Genomic DNA, 26,930 nt, shown 5'->3' on the forward strand with positions numbered 1-26,930 from the left:
CCTGGACATCAGTAGCATAATGTTTGCCCCTTATTAAAAGTAGAGACTGTGTGAGATTGTAAAGATTCCCGGAACATGAGTTTCCTCACTTTCCCTTTCTGAGACCTACCTACTGTCTAGTTATAAAACTGATACTAAATATATACTCCTGTCATCGATATGGTCATATTTGCCTGAGTCAGGCTTTGCTCTATTGCTTTCTTCGACTCCAGTTTCTATTAGGCAGTGCCATGCCTTTAGCGTCTTTATCACCAAACAGTAACTTTCAATCACTAATCAACTGTGTCAACTGTGTTTTTATTGTTTCCTTGTGTGGCTTCCGCACAGGTGTGATGGTCACATGCATGCCCGGTGTTTGACATAAGCACAATAGCCACTAAGGAGAATGAATGCAGAGGAAGTGGAGCTGCTCGGTGACTCCAAGTACAGGAACTATGTGGCAGCGGTGGATAAAGCCCTTAAGAACTTTGAGTACTCAAGTGAATGGGCAGACCTCATCTCTGCGCTGGGCAAGCTCAACAAGGTAATGATCTGAGTTTGTAATCTTTCACTGCACTACCTCACAGGTACAGCACTCAAAACACATACATTGACATTAACTTTCAGATCCAACCAAATCCCGTTCCCTCAATTAATAACCCCTAAATTGCCACCGAGTGGTTGCAATCACTTGTAATTTGAATGATACACACACTACCTGAAGAGCAAACATTGCATCTGCAAACTGAAAGAGAACCAATTACGGTACTGTATGCTGTGGCGTCTCGTAGAGCAGTGTGTCTCAACCGGCAGTCTGTTGTTCATGGTGTAATTGCAATGGGGCAGTAAAATCTTTTTATGAAGGTGCCCTGACATTGATTGAAATAGCATTATTTTGTGTCAAATGTGACCGAGACCTTTATCCACATAAATTACAGTGGGTGACAGATGGGTTTTTTTTTTTTTGTTTTTCTCGAGTTCCATCTGTTTCACCAGTGTAAGTCATTGTATTGTATTTTAATAAGGGATCTCACTTCCGTTTTCATTGTTAAAGTTATTGAATGGCTATTGAGCAAAACTTTAGAGAATCTGTGTTCTTTACAGATTCAGTGTGCATATTCCATTAATTTCCTTTATTTGGAAAACATCTTTTGTTCTGGATGTTGTAGATTAAGTGTCAAAAAGTAATTAAAGCCCATAATGCAATGTAAAATGCATTACATTGTGCAAATGCATAACATTTCTATCAATTTGCACCATCAACAAATAACTATTTATTGATTGATTGATTGATTGTTGATCAAGAATATGCAAGGTGGTCCAGAACCCTAAAAGGTTCAGAACAACTCTTTGAGAGTAACGTAATGCTCAACATATCAAAAATATAACCTGGAAACAGCTGGCAATAAAACTCAGAATTGTGTTTTGTTGTCCTCTCAGATATTGCAGAACAATGCAAAATATCAAGTGGTTCCCAAGAAGCTGACAATAGGCAAGCGGTTGGCCCAATGCCTCCATCCTGCCCTGCCCAGTGGAGTCCACCGTAAGGCCTTGGAGACCTATGAGATAATCTTCAAGATCATTGGACCCAAGAGGCTGGCCAAAGACCTATTTCTTTATAGGTAAGTGTTGCTTTTACACGTGTCAGTGGACTTACACTGGACACATTGAACATAACTCATGTCACATCATCTTCTACACTGCAGCTCTGGGCTCTTCCCTTTACTCACCAATGCTGCCATGTCCGTAAAGCCTGTGTTGCTGGGCCTCTATGAGACTTACTACTTGCCTCTGGGCAAGACCCTGAAGCCTGGTCTACAAGGACTCCTCACTGGAGTACTGCCTGGCCTCGAGGAAGGATCCGAGTTTTATGACAGGTGAGAAAACTGGATTTAGGGCTGAATGATTTTGGAAAATAATCTCATTTCTCTTTTTTTTTTCCCCTCAAAATGGCTGTTACGATTTAATATGCAATTATTTTTCCAAGGTTCCTTTTCTAATGTATTTTTTTTAAAGAAACAAGCAATTCATTCATCCTTATTACAATAAATAATATCAGCTCTCATATATATTATAGGATATTTAGTTACTAAGGCTCCCAATAACCAGCCAAATGGCAGACTTTGCATTTGGCAAATCGGGTTTTGTCACATCATGATTGCAAATGTAATCGTTTGACCGTAGTCGGATTGATGGATAGATGAATGTGGGAGTGCAGTAATGGGAGAAAGCACTGATTTTTCACTGTGTGAAATCATGAAAATCTTGAAACGCTTGCAGTTTCTTGTAATCCATTATAATTGATACTCTACATTAAATGCGATATTTTTTAGAATCTTTATCTGTCTGTACTGATTTGTATACATTTACAATAACTAAATATTGAATGAATAGATAGCTAGAGGTGTAGGAACCCTGACACTAAACTGATTATTCAAAGAGAAATGGCAGGATCTACCACATTTCGACTTGCCTACCCATCTAGCCGGAAAAGACTCATTAGAATTTAGAAAGTTCAACTCATGTGGTCACAGGTCATGGTGCCATACCCAAATTGCACTTCATAAAAGCCTGTAAGAATTCCAATTGTGCCTTTTAGTGGGGTGTATTACAGTTTATAATCAATGCATTATAACCAAGCACTGTATCTTTGGGCAGAACCAACAACCTTTTGGAGAAGGTGGCAGCAGCAGTGGAGCAGTCGGCATTCTACAGTGCCTTATGGGGCAGCATCCTCAACAGCCCCGCTGTGCGTCTCCCGGGGGTCTCCTTTGTTCTGTTGCACCTGAATCGCAAGCTCTCCATGGAGGACCAGCTCTATGTCATGGGCAGTGACATTGAGCTCATGGTGCGGGCTCAGTTTTGCAGAATACTTCACGAGAGCCATCTTTCATCACAACTTTTTTCAATGTCATCTCTGATGAAAGGGTATTTCAAGCCACATGTATACTTCGCCACATCACCAAGACAGCATGGTATTGCTTCTGACTTGATGATTGTGAATATTGGTCCGTATGTGTACTGGTGACCATTTCTAAGTGTAGTCCAGAGGCGGGAGAGGGAGAGGGAGAGGGAGAGGGAGAGGGAGAGAGAGAGAGAGAGAGAGAGAGAGAGAGAGAGAGAGAGAGAGAGAGAGAGAGAGGCCTTTTAATAAGTGATACTGATAGTTTAGATCGCATTGTTTTCCCACAATAAAACCTTTATTCCACATTCTGTGGGGATAATACTCACCACTAAAAGCATTACCGCAGTCCAATTATTTATGATAAAATACTGTAATTCTATTCAAAGGCCACAATCCAGTACTATGCAACTTAACCTCTTAAAAAGTGTTTCATGAATCAAACTGATCAACATTCTTAGCAATCAAATAGTCAGTAATTGATAAATTTGTGTCCATCCCTTTTGTGTCCATACGTCTGATTATTTTCTGAGCAGGTGGAAGCTGTCAGCACATCAGTCCAGGACTCAAGTGTGCTGGTGCAGAGAAGCACTTTAGATCTGATCCTTTTCTGCTTCCCCTTCCACATGAGCCAGGTGAGAACAGTTTTTGATGCAATCTGGATGAAAACTCCAGGCCTTTGCACTAGTTTCATTATGATTGGCATATGTATTTTACAGTTAGATTTGAATATACAATTCAGTGCCAGATAGAACTACAGTTGTTTCACTTACCGTAATTGCTTGAGTATAATACACTCTCATGTATAACGCACTCTCATAAATGCAACATAAAATTAAGTTATACTGATTTATATCTGGTGTGCGTTTCTCATGAAAGAAGATTCGATACGTATCTTGATACATGGGATGCGATACAATTCAAGAATGCCACAATTTTAAAATGTACTTATTTTTTTTGGTTACTCAAATCAAAAACGATTTTCTGAGTGAAGTCTTTTTTTTTCCAGCCCTAATTATTATACAGATACAGTACAGTATATAAATTCATAACCTTAGACATAACATATCATATTAGAATGTAAGTATGCCTTTTTCACAACCTGTAGGTAGCGGTATATGTCTCTACAATGTGAAATCATGTTTTCCTTCTTCCGATCCCTCAAGTCATGAATGAATGAATTTTTAATGGAAAAAAAAGTCCATTAATTTGCGTTATTTTCAGTGGCAATGTGAAAAACCTAAGAAACCTTCATACACTTGTCAGTTATGTGAAATCATGTATATCATCAATCATGTATATGACAAATCAGTCACAATGCTTTATTCTGCTGTGTTCAGGCTACTCGCCCTGACATGATCCGGATCCTGTCAGCTGCCTTGCATGTGGTTCTGAGAAGAGACATGTCCCTGAACCGCAGACTGTATGCATGGCTGCTGGGTGCGGAAACACACACACACACACACACACACACACACACACACACACACACACAGATCTTGTCCGTATATCTGGTTCAACTCATGCTTAAATGTCAAATGTAGACACTTGTGCGCTTAAAGGGGAAGTCAAGTCAGAAATTCTTCTTGACAACAATTTGTTCTATGCGACCCCACTAGTCTCAACACGGTATTCTGATTAATCTTGCATTTGTCGAACATGAATTAAGCATCAAAAGCCACCTGTTTTATCCCGTTCAGGCAGTGGCCATTTTGCCACTTGCTGTCGACTGAAAATGACATCACAGTTACTCACGGCTCAGGTCACGATCAATCACAGCTCAGTTTGCGAACGTCACATGACCAATCTCAGAACACAGGTGTACTGTAATTGGTCGTGAACTGAGCCCTAAGCGACTGCGAGGTCTTTTTCAGTCGACAGCAAGTGTCTAAATGGCCGCCCCCTGAGATGGACAACATTTTGCTGCTTAATTTATAATCCGCAAATGCAATATTAATCAGAATGCTGTTTTTAGAAAAGTGGAGGTGCATGAGTCAATTTTTATATGAAGCAAAGCTGACTCAGACGAGGCATTTTACTTGACACATTTAGGAGTGCCAATTTCTGATGTCCACACAATGTGCCACATGCTCCCATTTTCAATTCTGTGAATAAATGTGTTTGAGAGGCTTTAATCTTACTCTCTTTTCTTTTGTTTGCAACTGAATTTGGATGCACATGCTGGTAAGTGTCATCAGTGTATGGATGTAGCAAGCTTCATACAAGTTTTATTTAAAGTAACTTTTATGTTTGTAATCACAGCATTTCAACGCTTCATCTGAAATGACAAAACATACTTTGTCTGGGCTATGAAAGTGTAAGAACTTCAGGCAAAGATAACTTAATTAAACATAAAATGCAAATTTTAAATAGTTATTTTATGTATAAAAGCTAAACTTAAGAACTGGCTCAACCACCCTCAGTAGATAAAAACTGAAATCAAGTTTTTTTTTTTTTTTGTTTTTTTTTACTTGCAATAAGCCTTTCACATCTCTGTGGATATATTGTGGCCCATTCTCCCTTCCCTTGGACAAGTGCTTTAATTCAGCAACACTGGAAGATTTTCCGTTATGAATGGCCTTTTTAAAGTCATGCCACAGTATTTCAGTCAGTTTGGATCACGCGGATAGCTCCAAATTTTGATTATTTGATTTATTTTTAAACCATCCAGAAATTGACCTGCTGTAATGTTTTGGATCGTGCGGTTCAGCTTGAGGTAATGAACTGATTGGCTGAACATTCAAGTTTTACTATTTAAAGGTGAAGCCAACCCCCCAAAATATTATGTTCTATGCAGCCCCACTCGTCTTAACATGACATTCCGATTAATATTACAACAATCAGAGTTAAAATGATAAATTCTAAACATTAAATATAATGAATCAGAACTAGGTTGATAAATAGAGAAAGGTATTGAAATATCCATTATGAATACAAGAGAAATTAACACAAGAGTGCCAGGGTGTGTATGTATAAATTCCCGATACAAACCAAAAGTATAAAAATATCACGGTTAAGGGTAAAGCATGAGCCTTAATGGAGACTTCTTTCTTCTTACTTTGTTTCTTTTCTGATTGATATAAAAATGATTCAATAGATATAAACATCCAACACGGGGTAGGACTAGATAAGTTCTTTACTTCTTCCTACTCCCTTGAACATAATAACTGTGTTGAATGATGACTAATTTCTCTTTCCTCTTTACTATTTTATTTTCCTTATTTTCTGTCAAATTATTACTGTATATGTTTTATGTTCAATAAACAAACAAACAAACAAACAAACAAATATTGCGTTTGTGCAATATGAGTTAAACAATAAAATCCACCCGTTTTTGTCCATCTCAGGGGGCAACCATTTTGCCACTTGCCGTCGACTGAAAATGCCATCACAGTTGCTCAGGGCTCAGGTCACAACCAATCATGGCTCAGCTTTAGAAAATAGGTGAGCCGTGATTGGTTGTTACCCGAGCCATGAGGAACTATGATGTCATTTTCAGCCAACACAAGGTGGCCCGCTGAAATGGCTAAAAATGGGTGGCTTTTGCTGCTTAACTCATATTCCACAAACGCAAGAGGAATCAAAATGCACTGAAGGGGTAGTATTGTATTCATAGTATTGTAAAGAAAAATTGTGGGTTGACTTCCCCTTTAAGAGCAGAATTCATTGTTTTTATCAAATCCAACATAACAAGTCCTTTTCTTCTTCTGGCCAGCAGTATTTTTTGTCATGGAACTCATTTTTCCCAAGTCCCTTCCATATTGAGTTATAAACAAAGACCTTAACTGAGGCGAGGGAGGCCTGTGGTTCTTTTGATCTTGTCCTGGGTTTCTTATTGACATCTTGGAAGAGCTGTCACTGTGGTCTCCGGCTAATTTTTGTCGGGTGGCCACCGCTGAGAAGGTTCCTCACTGTTGCATATTTTCTCCATTTGGGGATAATGGCTCTCACCGTGGTTCACTGGAGTCGTGAAACTTTTGAAATGCCTTTGTAACCCTTTCCAGTCTGATAGATGTCAGTTACTTGATTTGTCATCTGTTCTTCAATTTCCTCGCTTCATAGGATTTTGCTGCAGCTTTTTGAGATCTTTTGACTGACTCCATTATGTCAGATTGTTTCCTGATTGAACAGGTCTGGAGGTAGAGGTAATCAGACTTGGGTGGGGTCAGTGAAAATGAACTCTTTCCCATAAATGTGGCCCCGGTTAATTCATTTTCCAACAATGGGGGCAAGTACTTTGTCACATAGAGCCAGTTATCTTTGAATAACACCTTAATAAATAAAATCACGATTAAGAAGCTGTTTTTTATGTTTTGATTGTTGTGATTTTTATTTCTTTTTATTTTTCTTCTTTTTTTTTTTTTTTTTGTAGGTTTTGACAACAATGGGGTGAAAACAGGCCCCCGCGCCACTCGACAGAGCAAGCCAGAAGAACATGCTAGCCACTATTTCAACACCTTCTCAAAAGACATGCTCGTCCAGGTGGGGCTTTCGTATTTGAATACAACATAGATCAAAACAAGTCACATTGGAGAGGATTTGGCCATGCTTAAAGAGTTTTGTCTGTGTCATAGGGGATGCCACTAATTTAGGCAGATGTGTCTTTATGCTCTGCGTATTTTGTTATTTTTGCCAGATTCCTCCTATCTCTTTTATGACTTACCTTCCAGCTTTCCACATCCTCTTGGGGGTTTTCGTATGGCATGCTTCCTTCTGCTCCTTTTCCGACACTCACCGTCTTTTAACTCTGTCCCGCCATGTGCTCCTCTGTGGCGCTCCAGTGCTTAGAACACATACAGCACAGAGAAATCAGACGGCAAATCTAGTTTTAGAAAGTATTTTCATTTTTGTCATTTGCCCCTGTGCCATCTGTTCAGAGGTAGTTATTGGAACTCCATCCATTGGGAGAGGGTCGGCACTACAGGGACTCTCTTCGCAGGCTTCAGCTCATTATGTGGCAGACGGAGCGTGAAAACAAATAAAAGCAAAAATGAGAGAAGGGGGTGGAAGATGTAATAGTGGAATTTGTTTTGCAAAAATTTAAAACAAAGGTATCGAGTACTATTTCTGGATTTGACAAATATGTCTGTTCTCTGTTCCATTGTGTGTCTTTTTAGGCAATGGTGGGGATATTGCAGGGCAAAGCGCAAGGCGGAGAAGAGGAAAGCATTCTCATGCATGACCTCAAGCCATTTCGCATCCTCATCAGCCTGCTTGACAAACCAGAGCTTGGTAACAACATGTTGATACCTACAGGACAATTAGTGCTGTAAATACATATGTTGCCCCCGGTTGTCCAGCTCGTGCCTTGTATGGTTCTCTCTTCAGGTCCAGCTATCTTAGAGGATGTTCTTATCGAAGTGTTTCGTATGCTGCACACACAGTGCAAAACAGAGCTGGATCTCCAAAACCAAAGTTCCTTCAGTAAGGACCACACACACCTGAGCAGGTTAGGCCAATCAACCACCTCGTCTTTTGACAAGCGTTATAATATTGTGAATTGATTGTTAATGCAAATGTTGATCCTCGAATTTGTTTGTAGCAAACTTCGGGAGAACAAGAAGACGGCAGAACTGATTAAAACAGCCAATCTTCTGTTCAACTCTTTTGAGCCATCCTACATGTGGGACTACATTGCTTGCTGGTTTGAGGAGTGCTGCAGGTTTGTATTTGGAAATAAGCGTTTAATATACATCATTGTATTTGTTCTGTTAAGAGGCATTAGTATCAAAGTTACATGAATGATTTACCGATTCATTTATCCATGACTGATATACTGATGCTAAATATAATTCATTCATTTTCTTCACTTTTGAGTCAGTGCAGTTAAGGTACTGTGTTGTAACCCAATAGATTCATTTTTATATCCAATTAAATATGAAATGGGCCTTTTACAGCAATCCATGTCATCGATCATTTTGAGACGTTTGGGGTATATTGATGGGGCTTTGAAAATGAAAAGTCAAATTTAGTAAGGTAGTACTAATTTGGGAACGTTTGTGTAAAAGTTGATTAGTTGGGATATGACAACCTTTAATAGTCCCACAATGGGTGAATTTGCATCAAAATTGCACATTTGAATTGATGACAATTCTTGTAAAAAAAATTCCTTTAAAAAATAAATCACTTGGCACGCAGGTTGTTTCTTCATCAACCAACAGACAGACCATATAATTTCTTTTGTAGGACAACACTCAATATGCAAACAAGTATTCCAAGGCATGCTGGAGGATTAGATAACCCAGAGCTCTCCTTAATGGAGTTCTGTCAGCTAGTTGATTTCCTGTTGGATGTCGTTTCTCTGGTAAGTTTTCTGTGTTATGTTGTTTGTTTGTCTTTTGGTCTTTCCTACACCATCATCCATAACTCTCGACTTCATTTTATTTTTGATGTAGCTTCCGTTATGTTCAGCTAAAGTCTATGATAAAATGTGTCTTTCATTGTTTTATGTTCTGTATTTAACTCATGTTTTTGGTGCAGTTGTCCAATTTTGTGTGATTGTGAAGTTAAGTTTCATTTCACTTCATGTACAGTTGTTCTTTCTCACTTTGTTTTCATATTTCACCGTGTGTCTTGGTCCTGCTCCTTTCCACGCATTGCCATTATGTTTTTTTTCTGGCTCTGCTTGGGCTCCTCATATATTTCTCGTCATCTTCCCCACCTTCTTAGCTCATTCACGTCCTTTTGTTTAGTTGTGCTGAGTTCCGTACCCTGAACAGACAACTCTTGACCCTGGGATGTTATTGATTTGTAACATCCTTGCCTCCACCCTTGTTTCTTAGGTGTGCAACACTCCCACACAAGCACAAACATACTTGTGTGTCTATTTCCTTGCCAAAAAAAAAAAAAAAAAAAATTAAATCTATGTTTAGCAGATGTGTAAACGAATGCACAGTTTAGAAATCTGCCCGTCTGTACTGTATTTCCAATCTAAACAGTTTGGAAATCTTGATTTATTCCCCTGTTTCGTGTGCGTGCGTGTGCGCGCGCGTGCGTGCGTGCCTGTTTGGACTCTGGCAAGAGAGGAATGTGATGAGTGTGCTGTGGCCTATGCTCCGCTTGCTCCTGTCTGTTCAAACTATTTGCTCTTTCTCCCTGAAGCCTACTAGAAGCATGAGGGTAATCTGCCAGGTAAAGTACTGTTCTTTCCTGCTTTTTCCACCTCATCCTGCTTCACTGAGGCTACGATAGCATTGCTGCAACATCCCACCAATAACCATCAGGCCTCTATTTCTACCAACCTTTTGGTGATCTTTTCTTAATAATGGACTGACCACTGTACGCTTAACTCCCAAATTAATCTGGAAAAGAATAACAAAAATGTCTCTCAATTAAAACTCAACCTTAAAGTTTGGTGTGGATCGTGTGACAATGAAATCTTTGCCCAGTGTGTCTGGGCTTTATTAATTGCATGAGGTTTTATGCCATTGTCTTGCTCACATATTTTTTGAAGAAATATGAATACCAGCTATGTTTTCGTTTATTCCAATGTTTATTTCATTGTTCTTTTGTCCTTTTTTTTCAAATGTAGCAGCATCCCTTTTATACCAAATATACAGTACTCTGTATACTTTAGTTACTGTACTGTAACCTCAGGTATGACATAAAGAAGCAAATGCATGTTGCAAGTTAGAAACTTGTAGGAAAAAAAAAACTTTATGGAAGTTATAACAGAACGAATTTATTGAAATTAAAAATAATAAATACAAGCGGGTATGATGAACCAAAACTTTATCATTACAGAGTGGACATAACATTGTCAGACTATTGAATCATCTCCAAGTCTCTTTGAGTCCATAATGAGAGGAGACAAGACTACCGGTCTAAATTTTGAATCGTGACATGTTTTTATGTAATAAAGACAACATTGTTACATTTATTGTCCCCTATCCTAGGAGACCTACATCGAGATCCAGACAGAGCATCTTCCTCAGCTGTTGCTGCGCATGGTGGCTGCACTAACCTGTCACCTGCAGACCTTGGGGCTTGGAGAACTCACTCACTGTCTGCGTCTCTGCTCCAAGATCCTGAGCAAAGTGCAGCCGCCATTGGTTTCCCCTTTGGCTCTGCCCACAAGCCCCCAGGTGCAGGGCCTGTCCAGCTGCTGTGGAGATTCTTCGGACTCCACAAAGGAGAAAAAAAGTGATAATAAAGTGAGTACAGTAAAACATTGATAGATTCCACACAATTTACATAAATGAATTTGTGACATGACAGATTTGACAGAAAACTTTGACTTTTCTTTCACAGTCAATATTTTCATACTCTCCGACAAAATAAATGAGTTTCAATTAATAAAGTGAAATAAAAAGTAGAAATAATTACCCCGGTAATAAGAATCCAACCACAAGCGAGTATAGTAATCCTCAACTTTTTTCTTGTCTACTAACTTTTTCTTGTGTACTGTCGTCATGGCTGTGCAGAACAGTATACTGTGGTCATTTCAACTTGACATTGATAGACAGTAACGGCTGAAAGTGGAAAGAAACTAGAGTATATGCAGCTATTAGAGGACTTTTTACAATGTTGTTTGTCAAGAGGACCATTTCTGAGTTCAGACCTCACTGATGTTTTACATGAGGTTCTGGCTCGAAATAACTGTTCGAGTTGATCTCAAAAGTGTCTGATATGAGTGAATATGCCTGGTTACTCCACATGAAGATCATCCAATCATGCCTTAATGGATCTTGCTTTGTGCACTTGGTCAAGGTCATGCTGCAGCAGAAAAGAGCTTGAAAAATGAATGGGAAACTAAGCAGCTAAGCCCAATTCCTGAATTATCAATTATTTGATTTAGCTGTGTTCCAATTTTTTTAATTATTTTGATATTTATATTGTACTATATTGTCCTAATGTATTAAATGAGAAGGTGTGTGCCTGTGTGGTGTTGCACAGTTACAAAGGCCTTGTAAGTAAATGAATAAATAAATTGATCATTCAACCCGTGAAGACGGCTTTCTAAAAGTATACAAATATTTTTCAGGATTGAATATTTATTTGATCACATAATAGGTTTTTTTTGTTTGTTTTTTTGGTATTAAGAACAGGGTTTGGTTACTTTAAAAATCAATTCCGATACGGTTACTAGTTAATTGTTAAAGAAAATAAAAAGGTAGTTTGTAACATTTTCCAAGTACCATAATATTAAAATAATGTAACGTGAATACCTGCAATTTTGGATTACTCCAATACAGGATATGTCGAAATTAAATATCTAAACACAAGAATCTCTCTCTCTCTCTCTCTCTCTCTCTCTCTCTCTCTCTCTCTCTCTCTCTCTGTATGTATGTGTGTGTGTGTGTGTGTGTGCGCGTGTGTGTGTGTGTATCTATATAGATTTTTTTGTTTACACAGTGTAGCCTTATTTTTCATAATTGTTTTGATACTTTTGTGGTCAGCCAAAATGTATTAAAAACTAACACCCACAACTCACAAGCATGCTTTTTATTTAGTTTGTGCTAACACATGAAAGGTGAAATCACATAACTATGTTTTGGTCACTGCTAATTATAGTTCAAGTATCTTGAACCCTCCACCAAAAGAAAAGATGGAAAATTAGTCAGTTCAGATCAGTTCAAGCTGACCGTTTCAAGCTTTGATGATCTGCTTTTGATTAGGTGGTCCCACCAATGGCCCGGCCATCTTGTGTTCCCTTGAGGCAAAACATTGAGTACTCATTGGCTGTCCTGGTCCTCCTGGTTTCTACCCAACATTCTGATTCTCTGTGTGCAAGCTCACTGTGGCATGATGTAAGGAATCAGTCAATCTGTCCCATGTTCAGAGATGGACAGGGCTACACGGACTAAGCTGTGCCCATAAGGAGTAGAGCGAAAGATGATACTTCAGCAACAGCTGAGCCCGGCTCCCCTGTACTCTCTTTGGAAGTAGAGAAGAATGAAATAGCCTGTAGCTATCTCCAACAGAGTGGAAAACATGCCAAATACTTTTAACAGACCCCTACCCCCAACCTGAGGAGCATATGGATAATATGCTACCCTACATGCCACCTGAGTCCAGGCTCCAAAATGTGCCTGCTGCCTTGATCAAGTTGAATCCCAGGATACTTTCCTGCACCCAATGAGTGAAAAGAAAAACAGAATGTTACAACTTGTTGCACTGTTCGTTGCGTACACGCCAACATGAATCCCTCTTGTCCGATCAGCAGCTGTGGACAGCTGCAAAACGATGGAGTGCTTTTTCTTTGTTCATCTATCGATCTATCTATCTATCTATCTATCTATCTATCTATCTATCTATCTATCTATCTATCTATCTATCTATATTTTAGCAACATGCATTTCCTCATCAAGAGGAACAATGTGTTGAATACCTTTAAAAAAAACCAATTAGCTTGAACTTACTAATTTATTGTGTGAATTTCTGTCCTGTGTGTTGGTAGCTCTATTAGAACACTGTAAACGTGAGGGATTGAAGGGATTATTAAAGTGTTGGGTTTTTTTTCTCTTCTCTTTGTCTTTCCGCAGACTCCCCCTGTGACTCTGGAAACACATGAAGATGGGGAGGTGTTCAAAGATGTAGAAACTCATCCAAATTGCTCGTCAGAAAGCTGCTTCACAGAATTTATCCAGTACCATGAGAGTGTCCCTGATAACGAACAACCGCCTCACACTCACCCAATAAATAAAACAGGCCTTCGTTCCTCAGGTTTATCACAACCTAAACCTGTGGACAAACCAGTCATGCAATGCTGCTTGGAACACTTTCAGCAATTTCTTTCTCGGCTTATTACCTTGCACATAACTACGGAACAAGTGGACAAAGACGAGAAGGACAGAGGACTGTTGGTTCAGACAACAAGCCTTGCAGTAGAGGGTACCCCACATTGTAGGCATGTAGATCTTACCGAGTCATGCTTGGACTCTGTGGTGGTGCAGAAAGAGTGTGTTGCTGCTTTTACTGCGGCCTGCCAGCTGTTCTTGGAGTGTTCCAGTTTTCCAGTGTACATTGCAGAGGGGAACCAGAAGGCTTCACCCACACAAGAGCAAGAAATAAGTAAGTCTCATCAAAAGTCTTTGCACCAATGTAATCAAAGTGTGTAACTTTGCACTCGTTATGTCAGGCTTGCTTTGTAAAAGTACATGAGCTCCCACACTTGATATCTCTTCTTGTCTAAGGTCGTAAAGTGTCATAACATCCATCCATCCATTTTCTGATCCGCTTATCCTTACAAGGGTCGTGGGGGGTGCTGGAGCCCATCCCAGCTGGAAAAGACATTACAACTTGTGCAAACCACATAGTGTAAATATGTAGTATATTCAAGTATTTGCTTGTTTACAGACAGTGAGCAGGGGTGTCTGCCAGTGTGGCTGCAGACACTGATGGATGCCACGTGCTTGGCTAGCGACTTTAGTCTGCAAGGTGTGGCCATTTCTCTGCTAATGGACCTTGTGGGACTCACCCAGTCCGTGGCCATGGTAACAGCCGAGAGTGTGGCATCCAGCGGCAGCTCTGAGTCTGCCCAGCCAATGAGTCCCAGCCAAGGTCGCGTGGCCGTTGTCATCAGGCCCCCACTCACACAGGGAATTCTACTGCACATTGCAAACAAGACGGATTTCTTCAAGGTAGTAATAAAAGTGGAACAACCATTTGCCGTTTCCCACGAATTTTCTAACTCTTTAATCTGCTTGTGCATAGAATGTGGCTCTGATTCTGTGGGATCAGTTGAGTGAAGGAACACCTCAGCACCATCAACGTAGTGTGGAGCTTTTCTATCAGCTCCACAACCTTGTACCTTCTTCCAGCATCTGTGAAGATGTGATCAGCCAGCAGCTCATGCACCGGGACAAGGTTAGTGCAGTGAAAATCAGTTGTGTCTCAGCCAAACACTGTGTCCCTATGAAGTGCATGCTCAACTACAGTATATTGTATTGCAGAGAATTCGGCTCGAAGCCCATGTGAAGTTTTCTGTGCTGTGGCATTTGACACGAGATTTAAACGTGACCAAATCTTCTCCTTTCAATCGCACATTTGACAGGTTGGTTCAAATGCATTTGCTTCGCAGTTTTCTTGATATTGCTCTAAATTATGGGGTTTTCCATCTTTTATTTTGCCCGACAGATCTCTTTTTATCATGCTAGACAGCCTGAGTTATTGGGATCCTTGTACGAGTTCAGTTGGCCGGGCTTGGCTTAATCAGGTCCTTCAGCGACATGACATTGCTCGGGTGCTAGAGCCCCTCCTTCTTCTTCTACTGCACCCAAAGACCCATAGAGTTTCCATTCAAAAAGTACAAGCCCAGCGCCACTGGGTCCATGTCTTTCCAGGCCTGCCTGAACAAGAGCCATTGGAACCTATAGAAGCCATAGACACTGGCTTCTCCGGAAGTGAGTAGCCTTATTTACCTTTTGTACATATAATTGATATGAAATATTAGTAGATGTGACAATTTAATTCCTTTCCGTTGCCTTGTTACAGTCATGTTTTACTCTGTTTTTTATTTCTGTCATTAGACCTCAGTCATATGCAAATGGACAGGATGGCACAGAGAGATTTGCCAGGTCTTGAAGTCGGTGACATGGAGCCATTTTGTCTCACTGTTAACCCTCTGAGTGACAGTCTGTCGATCCTGAGTCTGAGCAGCGAGAATTTACAATTAACTGGTAGATTTCAACCTACTGATCAGCAGGAGGAGCCCCATTTCTCTGAATCGACTGGTTCTCATTCCTCTCCAGTGGAAAGTCAAAGTTTTGATGAGCCAGATGTTGTGAATAGCACGTCCAATGGTTCCGACCAGCAGCCTGCTTCCTCAGATTCTTCGTCTGAAGACTCATTAGAGGAGACTGTTTTCTCTGTTGTTAATGATCTGATAGAAAACGTTCTGAGTTTAGTAGGTGAGGAGTCCCTTGATGTGCCAATTCAGTCTGAAGACTGGCCCCAGTCAGATTCGGAGAGCACTTCCTCAGAAACGCCCACTGGTCCTCATCTTGACTCTGGACCTCCTCACAGCTCCAACCACCAGACGCTGCCAGAGATGCTGGCTGAAGGGACACTGGAATTTCTCGGTGTCCCTCCAACTGATGTCGCTGCAGAAGAGCAGCGCAGAGAGGGCATCATCCGTCACAGTTCCTCACCTTCCATTGTCACATTACCTGAGAACTCAGATCCTGCCATTTCAGAACAGAATCTCCAGGTGGACAACAGTCAAACACGCAAACGTAGCCATAGCAGCACTCAGCTCAGCCTTAAAGGCAAAATCATGGAGAAACTGGCCGACAAATCCACAGGGGCTAAGCCCAAGACAAAAAAGTCCAAAAGGAAAGAGGAGGAGAGACAGAGAAAGGCAGCGAGCCAGGCTGAAAGAACACAAACACCCAGCATATTTTTTGGGGATAGCCTAGATCTGGAGAACTGGTATAGCTGTGGAGAAGGTGAGGTATCAGAGATTGAAAGTGACACTGGCTCACCCAGTGCATGCTCAGGTGGGAATGTTGGAGGTGTTAGTGTCGCAGGGCGCAGATCATCTTCTGCCCCACCTCGCTTCAACATCCATCCTCTCTACCAGCATGTTCTACTATATCTCCAGTTGTACGACTCATCCAGGGCCCTGCATGCACTTTCGGCAGTAGCGGCCATGCTGAGGTCTGCTCCCTCAGGGTTTGTGAGTGCTATCTCCACTACCAGCATCAACAACACTTACACCCCCCAACTCTCTTTGCTTCAAAACCTCCTAGCTCGTCACAGGGTCTCTGTCATGGGCAAAGACTTCTACTGCCCCATTCCACAAGACTCCCACTCCCACTCATTCCGCAGTGCCATGTATCTGGAAATCATCATATCACTCTGTCTATACTTCCTAAGAAGCTTCTACTCTGCCCATGTGACAGCAGGCCCTCAGGACTTGGCCGGGAACCGCGCCATGCAGCTGACCAGTATAGAGGTCTTAACTCTTCTTTTCAGTGAGCTGGCCAAAGTCACAGGGGGCTCAGCAAAGGGATTTGCGAGTTTCATCTATGATGTCCTGTCGAAATGTAAAGTTCAGAAGGTTGTTCTCCATTGCTTGCTCTCCTCTATATTCAGCGCTCAAAAATGGCATGACCAACGGGTGGCCGATGTAAACATGTCCACTGTGGAGGAAGGTCTGTCAGAGGAGAGTATCATCAACTTGTCCGAGGACCAGGTGGACAGTTGTAGTGCAGTCCAGTCCCAATTACTGAGACTGCTTCAGAGCCTAGTTGTACTTGAGCACAGAGTTCTGGTGCCAGTCGAAGAAGGAGGAGAACCTGCGGCAGGAGCGGCAGGTGGTGTAGGAGCAGGGGGCAGCACAGGAAATGGGTTTGAGATGTTAGGTGGAGATGTGGAGCATGTCAACCCTCAGCAGCCAATGACATCGCTACAGTACCTTCATGGACAGCCGATCACAGCACAGGGCATGTTTTTGTGCGCTGTGATCAGGGCACTGCATCAACACCACGCGTGTAAAATGCACCCGCAGTGGATTGGACTCATCACAGCCACACTGCCATACATGCGGAGGATTCTAAGAAGGGTGGTTGCATCAGTCACTCTGCAGCTTTGCAGAAACTTGGACAATCTGCTTCACCAGTACCTCTATGAAACTGGAATTACTGACGTCAGGTATTAAGGCCCCATTGCACCAACGAGGTTCAATTTTAAAACTAGATTAAATCATGGGTTGAGTTCTGTTGCAACAAAACTTTAAAGCTAGTTTCAAATAAGACAAAGTGTAAATTTAAGTCTGTTGCACCAGTACATTAAACTCCAGTTTAAACTGTGATCGAGAATTTTAAACTGACAGTTGGGATTTAATTTTAGCAATGGCTGCATTTTTTTTTTTTTTTTAGAATGATAGAAATAAAAATTAACAGGCTCAGCCTCAGTCATTTGGAATTTAATTATGAAAAGCAATTTTTGGTGATATATTTATGTTCATTCAACCGTTTTGAAGCTGAACAGGAAGACTGGATCAACAGTCATACATGGCAGTGACAGAAATCTAATTTTAACACCGATGCTACAACTGCGACTTTTGTTTTTAAGTTTTTCCAACAAGCTTTAGCTGAGTGACGTCTCTTCTCTTTCACTCTGGTTGATCGTTTATAACTGCCAAACTATGTCTTTCTTTATTCACCGTTTTCTTGGCTGTTTGTCTTCTATTTACTCTATTATTTCGGTATGCTGGTTGTTGTAAAAGGAAGATAAGTTTCAGCTTCTCTGACGAGCCAATATAACGAATGACAATCAGCCATCGCGGCTCTCAAAATATGACGGCGACAAATAAAACTGTTTGCAAGTGTCTGGCAAACGTCTTTGCAACATTGAAGAAACCTGACCAAAAAAACAACATTCGCTATTTGCTCACAATCTCTCAAAAGAAATCTCCTCCGTTCAGTGAGATACGGGCTATAATGTTTAACGGGAAGAAAAGGCACCCGTTGACACAGAGGGCTTGACAGTGGTGCAGCATACATTTAATTGCGTAATTATTTTAATTTCAATATCCACAATCATCCCAATAAATCGGATTGGATTCACTTTAAATTCAGTTAAATTGAGTTTTACTAAACTGAAATAAATTTTAAATGGTGCAACATAATTTTTAATTCTACTAGCCTTCATACTCTAACAACTAATTTTAAATTTGATTTTCCTAATCTCTGATTAGAGCTCATTTTAGAATAAATTAAGACTGGAACACTTCCTATGGATAGCGCAGTAAACATGAGAGAATTCCTATTGTATCACATTTAAAAAAAATTACAACTATTCCAGTTTACAGTATTGAACAAAAATGTAATTTAAAATTGCCATCCCAGGCAACAAACTGAATTTTCACATGTAATTCAGGTTTTTAACACCAGATGGCACTTTAGGCTTGGAATTAATAAAATATACAATCTACAACACTGGGTGGAAGTACCATATTTGGTAAATAAATTGGGTCCCATACACAAATAATTTACTTATTTTATTTTTTTGTAGACCGCAGTGGATGGCTCTCTGCATTCCTCCTGACCTATTACTGACTGTATTGGAGGGGATCACTGCAATCATCCACTACTGCCTGCTTGATCCCACTTCCCAGTACCACCAGGTGAGGGTTCTGTAGACCACTCAATGAAATTCCCAGAAACCCAACAGCCTTCTTGCTGAACTAATGCCGAAAACAGGATTATAATCTTCCTGATTTCTCTGTACGATGAATACTAACATACTGTTGACAGCATTGTTCGTTAATGTTTACAACATTGCTGATACTCTTTCTGATGACCTCTCAGTTGCATGTGAGTGTTGACCAGAAGTACCTGGCTGAGGCTCGCTCAGGCATCCTGTCCATTCTCCACACTATCATGTCTTCTGTCACACTACTGTGGAGTGTTCTCCACCATGCTGACAGCTCTGAGAAGCCGGCTGCTGCTTCAGCTGCTTCCACTTCCAACATCAATTTGGGCTCCACTAAGGTACATAAAAGGACAATACTGTGTTTGTGACTACCAGCTTAGGACAATGTTTACAGCATTTCAGCGGTATAATAGCCAAGGTGTCTGGGAACTCAAGGGCATTCAAATTCTAATTTGTCAATGCAGTTATGGAGATTTTGCGTGTTAGTTATGCATTACAGCAGTCTTAAATTTGAAGTAAAGTAGCAGAACAGAAGGTGTACATTAACTTTTCAGTGGTCTGATCTAGAGTATAATATCTCCAATAAGTGACGCACTGTGCATATCTGAATAATATTGTAATTTTCCCCCCCTTATACTCTCGGGTTTATTAGTTTTTAATTTAAAAATGCATTTTATTCTGGGAAAATAAGGAATTTGTTTTTTGTGTTTTTTTTTGCCCATTATTAGTCTCACATCCACAAAAAAGTTTCTTTTGAAAGTATATCTTGGCTCAAAAAAGCTTGGTCACCCCTGGACTAGAAGGAATATGGTGTCAGGACATGGTTGGGCGATGGTGTTTAAGAAAATCTCTTAAGTCAGTGATGGGGAACTAAAACACTTGAGGGGGCCACAACTTTTTAATAGTGCTACTGAGGGCTACATTGGACCATGCACTCCCTAATCAGATGAAGGGCAAAAATACCATTTTAAACACTGTATGAACAAAATATGTGCTATATAGGAGTGTCGTCGGGCAGCACGCGGCCTACAGGCCGCCAGTTGTCCATCACTGCTCTAAGTTAAGAAATATGTTGGTTTTTTTCGGGGTGGGGAAGTGGGTACCTCAAACTTTATTACAGAGTTCTTTCTCATCTTGGAAAGCTCATCAAATAGATAGTATCTTACTTTGCAGTTTCCACCAAATTTACAGCATTTCCAAACGACAATGTTTGATTATGTAATGCCACAATGATGCTATACTGTCTGTTGATGCTAATATTGCTTTTCTTTGAAGTGCATAGATACCAGCATACATTCCTCACTTGCTTCGTATCTGCAGAAAATTCGGCAGCAAATCCTTGAGCTACTCGGACCGATCTCCATGAATCACGGGGTTCACTTCATGGCAGCCATTGCCTATGTTTGGAATGAAAGGAAACAGATCAAGACTCCAGTCAGAAATAAGGTGGGTGATGACGATAAAAGTCTTTTTCCCCACTAAATTGAATACTAATATACTGAGCAATATTTATGAATTAAGGGTTTGGTTCAGTGACAGGTAGAATGTCTTACCTGTGAATTACATTACACATTAAAATCTGTATTGTGCAAGCTTTTTAACGTCAAATATAAAAAGATAAAATTGAAAATATCTCAAATCCCAATGTGCGAGAAAAAAGTCAAAGTTTTTGAAATTGGCGTCAAAAATACGTTAAGGGGCACAAAAAGCCATCTGATGAAACATTTCTGTTGACTAAAGTAATTTTGGTTAAAGAGCTTCTACTTACCGGTGTTGATCTAATGTTTCCTCATCCTAAATTGTTGACAGTAAGTCTCAAATGCATTCTTTTGCATGCAGAAACAGACTGTTTCAGCTTCGTAGACCGTGCAAGTGTGCTTGTTTAGCGTGTTTTGAAATTTGGCAGGTCACTCTGCGCCATGCTGGGCATTTCGGTGTACCCCGGACATTTCTTTTGACATGCCCCCCGGCAGACCTGACGATTTGGTGGCTGAAAGTACACTTTATGCATCTGGAATAACATCTCAGGATTGGTGCAAGGAATTTAATGTGATATAGGTAAATGTGATTGAGGTGCAGGACAAACAGATTTTGAGCTCTGGAAACGTGTGGTAGATGTCATAAATATGACAGCAGCGCGCATCGAACCTCCTGAATTACTGCAGATCAATTAATTCATTAACATTATTATGGTAAGCATCTTTATTATATTTTTTAAATCACCACCCTGGCCGTGGCACAGCTGTGGGTGGCATCGAGGTAGTTGAAGCCACTTTATACGACAGCAAACAAGCCATTATAAGTTAACAAAAATATAGATTTAGGACATGAACAAAAAAAAATCAAAGAGTTGTTTCGCAATATAAACCCTTTGAGGGACAGTGGTTACCACAGTGGACACCTTATCATGTTATCCGCTTACACGGTGCATGAAAGTGTTAAATGTCCAATACTGCGGAATACTGCTATAACAAAAGCTATTTGTTATGGTCTCCAGGAAATGTTTTATTAGAAAGTTTGCATTTGAGCTACTAAAATGTAACTATAAAACGCTTAGAATGTCTCTTTTTACTGTATGCGTCACAGTCCTATAAGCTCTGCTTTGGTTCTGTTTGACTTTCAGGTGATTACTGTAGCCAGTGATGAACAGCTGCTGCTGGTTGAGCTGGTTCGCTCGGTGAGTGCCATGCGCACTGAAACAGTCATGCACACAGTCAAAGAGGTTCTGAAGCAGCCACCAGCCATTGCAAAAGACAAGGTTTGTGTTTTTAGACTTTGTTGCTATTATTTCAGAGTTAAACTTTGCTGTAATGTATGATGCAATTTTTCTCAACATGGTCATTCACGACATTGCTTGGGGCCTTTTAGAAACACCTCTCTTTGGAGGTCTGCATGCTGCAGTTCTTCTATGCGTATGTCCAGAGGTGAGTTTGTTACATATCAACATCAGTATATAAGTGTATTTACAAAAATACTGTCCATCAGTTGTAAATCTGCTGCCTTGCCAACTCAAACAGAATGCTTTCTCTTGGTCACAGGATCCCCGTATCTACTTTAGTTGATAGCTGGCCTTCTCTGCTGGCTCTGCTGAACCCTGGCCGTGGCACAGCTGTGGGTGGCATCGAGGTAGTTGAAGCCACTTTATACGACAGCAAACAAGCCATTATAAGTTAACAAAAATATAGATTTAGGACATGAACAAAAAAAAATCAAAGAGTTGTTTCGCAATATAAACCCTTTGAGGGACAGTGGTTACCACAGTGGACACCTTATCATGTTATCCGCTTACACGGTGCATGAAAGTGTTAAATGTCCAATACTGCGGAATACTGCTATAACAAAAGCTATTTGTTATGGTCTCCAGGAAATGTTTTATTAGAAAGTTTGCATTTGAGCTACTAAAATGTAACTATAAAACGCTTAGAATGTCTCTTTTTACTGTATGCGTCACAGTCCTATAAGCTCTGCTTTGGTTCTGTTTGACTTTCAGGTGATTACTGTAGCCAGTGATGAACAGCTGCTGCTGGTTGAGCTGGTTCGCTCGGTGAGTGCCATGCGCACTGAAACAGTCATGCACACAGTCAAAGAGGTTCTGAAGCAGCCACCAGCCATTGCAAAAGACAAGGTTTGTGTTTTTAGACTTTGTTGCTATTATTTCAGAGTTAAACTTTGCTGTAATGTATGATGCAATTTTTCTCAACATGGTCATTCACGACATTGCTTGGGGCCTTTTAGAAACACCTCTCTTTGGAGGTCTGCATGCTGCAGTTCTTCTATGCGTATGTCCAGAGGTGAGTTTGTTACATATCAACATCAGTATATAAGTGTATTTACAAAAATACTGTCCATCAGTTGTAAATCTGCTGCCTTGCCAACTCAAACAGAATGCTTTCTCTTGGTCACAGGATCCCCGTATCTACTTTAGTTGATAGCTGGCCTTCTCTGCTGGCTCTGCTGAAGGACTCTGTGCAGTTAGGCTTGCCTGCCCCAGGACAGTTTTTGATACTTGGGTCGGTGTTTCTATCATCACACTCGCTTCCTTACTTTTCTTTGTTGTTACATTCCCCCTAAAAATGTTGGTGCATGATAATTTACATCAGTTCATTTTGTAAGACTTAGTTAGATACAGTATGTCAGTGTTTGTATGAACAAATTAGGCCGCTGAGATTTAACCTTGGTTCACTGTTTTAGATTTGACATGATGCCAGTGTTTGTTTTTTATTCTCCAGTGTTCTCAATGAGTTCATTTTGAAGAACCCTAATCTGGAAAGTAAGAAGGACCAGCGAGAGCTCCAGGTTAGAACTTTGGTTGCCTACATTTTGCTTTATTTCTTTTAATGTTATTTTAACATATCGTTGCTGCCGGGCAGAATCCTCGTATCTTGAAAACCTTCCCTTTTCAGGAAATCAATAAAATGGCATGTTTGAGGAGCCATTAACATTGAATCGTCAAAGAGAGCAACTCCTCTTCAGCAATTTAAATTGGTCAATTTTTAAGAGTGATAGAACCACGCGGGGCGTGACCAATTGTATCGATTTGTGAAAAAATATCAAAGTGACCAAATCTGGACATAAGAGATTTCAGCCCAACTGACGATCACTTTCTTGATTTAATCATTTTTCCTGTGCTGTTTTTTGTTTGTTTGTTTGTCTGTTTGTTTATGGTGTTCAGGATGTGACACATAAAGTAGTGGAGGCCATTGGAACAATTGCAGGTTCCTCTCTGGAGCAAACGACATGGCTAAGGAGAAACCTGGAAGTGAAGGCGTCTCCTCAGATAGTTGTGAATGGAACGAACCTTGAAGCAGATGTTGAAGGTTGGCCTCTTATACTTACAGGATGAAGCACACTAAGTAGTTAGCAATTGTTCTTATAACATTTGGAGTGTTCTGTAGTGTACAATCTAGTTCAAGCAACTTGCAAATAGCCTGGAAAAAAAAGACTAGTTGTAAAGGACCTCAATGTTCATGCAAAACACTGACTTGCTCAGGTGAAGCTTTGAATAAATTACAATTTCTTCCTGGACATGTGCTCGTTAGCCCCAGCTAATATTTTATGTCTGTGTTTTCTAGATTTAATGCTCACAGTTATGGAGGCCTCCAGCGTTACCCCATCTGTCTACAGCGTTCATGCCCTCACGCTGCTGGCAGAGGTAAAGCACGTGTGTGTGTGTGTGTGTGTGTGTGTGTGTGTGTGTGTGTGTGTGTGTGTGTGTGTGTGTGTGTGTGTGTTATTCACCTCAATCCTCGTGATGCAACTGTTGTTGACCATCAATATTTAGTGATATTTCTCTGCAGTGGTCTCAGGCTTTTTTTTTCCTCTCTACTCTCTAGCTGCACTTTGATCTGGTAAATCCAGGAGTAATTTAATACACTGCATTATACAATATTTTGTAGTATTTTAGTGCAGTGGTTCTCAAGTTCTGACAGCAAGCAAGTGCTCCTGAAAAAGCACTCCCAGTATCACCATCATGGCCAACACTAAAATATAGTGGCATTGTTCATTTCATGAAAACCAAGACGGGAGAAAAAATAAAACACAAACATTAATCACAAGACAGTATTCCAAAATAAATACATACGCCATTAATCCAGATAGACAAGACCAACTAAACCAAAAAGGAAAAATATTACATTTTAGTTCAATATGTAATGTAAAGTGACATGATGGTTGACTAATTTAGCATGCCCATCTCACAGTGCGGAGGTCGTGGGTTCAAATCCGGCCTTCCTGTGAGTTTGCAAGATCTCCCCGTGGCTGCATGGGTTTTCGCCGGGTACTCTGGTTTCCTCCCACATTTCATAAACATGCATGGCAGGTTTATTGAATACTTTAAATTGTCCCTCGGTGTATTTGTGAGTGCAAATGGTTGTTTGTCTATGTGTGCCCTGCGATTGGCTGGCAACCAGTTCAGTGTGTATACTGTCTGCTGCCGGAAGACAGCGGATGAGAAAATGGATGGTTGAATGGAGGTAATGAAGAAATTTCATTTGGGTTTTAGGCCAGTGCCACTTCCATGCTCAATTGAGAGGTGTGTACGTTAAAATAAAAGCAGTGCATACTTAATGAATGTTTTATTTTGACTTTATAAAGGCAGTGTGGGCAGCTTCAGTGACTGTGGAGGCCCACGGGCCATACTTTACCGAACAAATATCAGATATCCTCACAGTTGATAAACGGCTTCTACCCCATTTTCATTTCGTCCCATTTATTCTAAGAAGCCAATGTCTTCCCCTGCTGACACTGGAGAGGTGGGGGACATCAATAATTGTTAAGAGGTCTATAAATCTAACCTCTTTGGTGCTCTGAAGCGAGCCTGACAAATGACAAACCTCATCCTTCCGGCTATACAAGAAAGTCAATGCAGCAGGTTCAGCTTTCTCGTCCCGGTGTTTTCCACTGCTGTTTCTACTTAAGTTAATTTATTCTTTGCATTTCACTATGTCACTACTGTATAATGCTGCAGTGCAATTTGTTATAGTGTTGGCTGCCACTGCAATGTAATGTTGACAGTCTCTGCACTGATTTGAATCAGCTGAATGTGGTCGATCAAATCATATTGAGAGAGATTGTCCCTCAGTGCTGTGGTGTTCCCAGTATATACGCAGTGTAAGACTGATCGGAATTCATCGGCAGGTGCTGGCTCACTTGTTGGACATGGTGTTCTACAGTGATGAGAAGGAGCGGGTTATACCAATGCTGGTCAATATCATGCACTATGTAGTTCCCTACTTGCGCAACCACAGGTAAGTACAAGTCTGTTTGTTTGGTCCAGATTTTCTTGAACTTGGAACTGATTTCGTGAAAAGTGGCAAAATTGAAAGTCCGGTAACATATTTAGCAAAATGTGAAGCTGTTATACATCATGAATATTTGTTGTTTCACTGAATAAAAACACAGTAGAGGAAAAAAAAAATCAATGCCAAAGCAAATGATAATGTCTGCATGATATGTATATGAAAGTGAATTGTCTTGCTCCTCCTATTAGCGCTCACAATGCTCCCAGCTACCGGGCCTGCATCCAGCTGTTGAGCAGTCTAAGTGGGTACCAGTACACACGCCGGGCCTGGAAAAAGGAAGCCTTTGACCTCTTTATGGACCACACTTTCTTCCAGATGGACTCATCCTGTGTCAGCCAGTGAGTAAGAGAATCAGCCAACTAGAACCGAGATGATTTTTTCTTCTAGGTTTGTGTTTCTGCCTCAGATTGAGGCCAGCATATATCACAAACAAAAAAATGAAGACGGGAGTCTGAAAGAGAATTAACAGTTTTTATATACTCTCGTAATTCACATTCACCTGGTTCAATTTTTTTTCAATAAAATGTTCAGTTTTGATATTTCAAAAGCTTGCAGTTTTGCTACTTTGGCTCTTTAACAGTTTAATGATAATGGCTATTTGGTCCACGTCCAGTATTCAAAAAGTAACGTGGACCAGAGACTTAAGTGAAGTGAAATACAAAGTGTGATTTAATCCATGGCAAAAGAGAGACGCATTGTTTGATTTGTTTGTCAATCTTATCTTTGTCACTATGTGTCTTAAATGTCTCTATTTTTTTCAGCTGGAGGGCAATCATTGACCATTTGATGACTCATGACAAGACCACATTCAGAGATCTTATGAGTATGCTTTGTTTTGTCATTTGTCATGATCATTATAGGAAATGCACCACTTACTTATCATTTCTAATTTCCTAACTGGTATTCACACTCCCTTGGAATGTTTTCCATTAGTTAGTTCCATTAGACACCATAAACAAAATGTGCACCAGTATAAAACTGTTGTCATTTTGATCCGCAAATCTTTGCAAACTTTGCAAACTGGAACCATCCACTCTGTTTTTATGTCGGCTAGATTTATCGATAAGCCACAAAAATATCTCTCCGTTTCATCATGCTTGTTCCTGACAAGATTTTAAGACAATGATAGGAACGGGTTTTTGGCCAAA

General features: G+C 40.4%; 1 protein-coding gene across 1 annotated transcript in view; it reads left to right on the forward strand.

Annotated features, from left to right (window-relative positions):
- The window catches only part of dop1a (DOP1 leucine zipper like protein A), a 31,066-nt gene that overhangs the window by 1,570 nt on the left and 2,566 nt on the right, over positions 1–26,930 (forward strand). Inside the window, exons 2-32 of the mRNA XM_019856267.1 lie at positions 328–523; positions 1,420–1,601; positions 1,686–1,856; positions 2,638–2,827; positions 3,418–3,516; positions 4,222–4,321; positions 7,254–7,363; positions 7,999–8,113; positions 8,210–8,330; positions 8,424–8,543; positions 9,068–9,185; positions 9,983–10,012; positions 10,777–11,034; positions 13,366–13,894; positions 14,180–14,463; positions 14,537–14,689; positions 14,776–14,876; positions 14,960–15,225; positions 15,352–17,476; positions 18,842–18,953; positions 19,138–19,320; positions 20,303–20,428; positions 21,606–21,740; positions 21,851–21,906; positions 22,888–22,992; positions 23,212–23,278; positions 23,655–23,799; positions 24,055–24,134; positions 25,619–25,728; positions 25,971–26,120; positions 26,544–26,605. Coding sequence (XP_019711826.1) covers positions 386–523; positions 1,420–1,601; positions 1,686–1,856; positions 2,638–2,827; positions 3,418–3,516; positions 4,222–4,321; positions 7,254–7,363; positions 7,999–8,113; positions 8,210–8,330; positions 8,424–8,543; positions 9,068–9,185; positions 9,983–10,012; positions 10,777–11,034; positions 13,366–13,894; positions 14,180–14,463; positions 14,537–14,689; positions 14,776–14,876; positions 14,960–15,225; positions 15,352–17,476; positions 18,842–18,953; positions 19,138–19,320; positions 20,303–20,428; positions 21,606–21,740; positions 21,851–21,906; positions 22,888–22,992; positions 23,212–23,278; positions 23,655–23,799; positions 24,055–24,134; positions 25,619–25,728; positions 25,971–26,120; positions 26,544–26,605 — 6,541 coding nt within the window. The 5' untranslated portion in view covers positions 328–385. The remainder of the gene's footprint in view (positions 1–327; positions 524–1,419; positions 1,602–1,685; positions 1,857–2,637; positions 2,828–3,417; positions 3,517–4,221; positions 4,322–7,253; positions 7,364–7,998; positions 8,114–8,209; positions 8,331–8,423; positions 8,544–9,067; positions 9,186–9,982; positions 10,013–10,776; positions 11,035–13,365; positions 13,895–14,179; positions 14,464–14,536; positions 14,690–14,775; positions 14,877–14,959; positions 15,226–15,351; positions 17,477–18,841; positions 18,954–19,137; positions 19,321–20,302; positions 20,429–21,605; positions 21,741–21,850; positions 21,907–22,887; positions 22,993–23,211; positions 23,279–23,654; positions 23,800–24,054; positions 24,135–25,618; positions 25,729–25,970; positions 26,121–26,543; positions 26,606–26,930) is intronic.

Source organism: Hippocampus comes, unplaced genomic scaffold (assembly GCF_001891065.2).
Source record: "Hippocampus comes isolate QL1 unplaced genomic scaffold, H_comes_QL1_v1.1 scaffold327, whole genome shotgun sequence".
Lineage (NCBI taxonomy): Eukaryota > Metazoa > Chordata > Actinopteri > Syngnathiformes > Syngnathidae > Hippocampus > Hippocampus comes.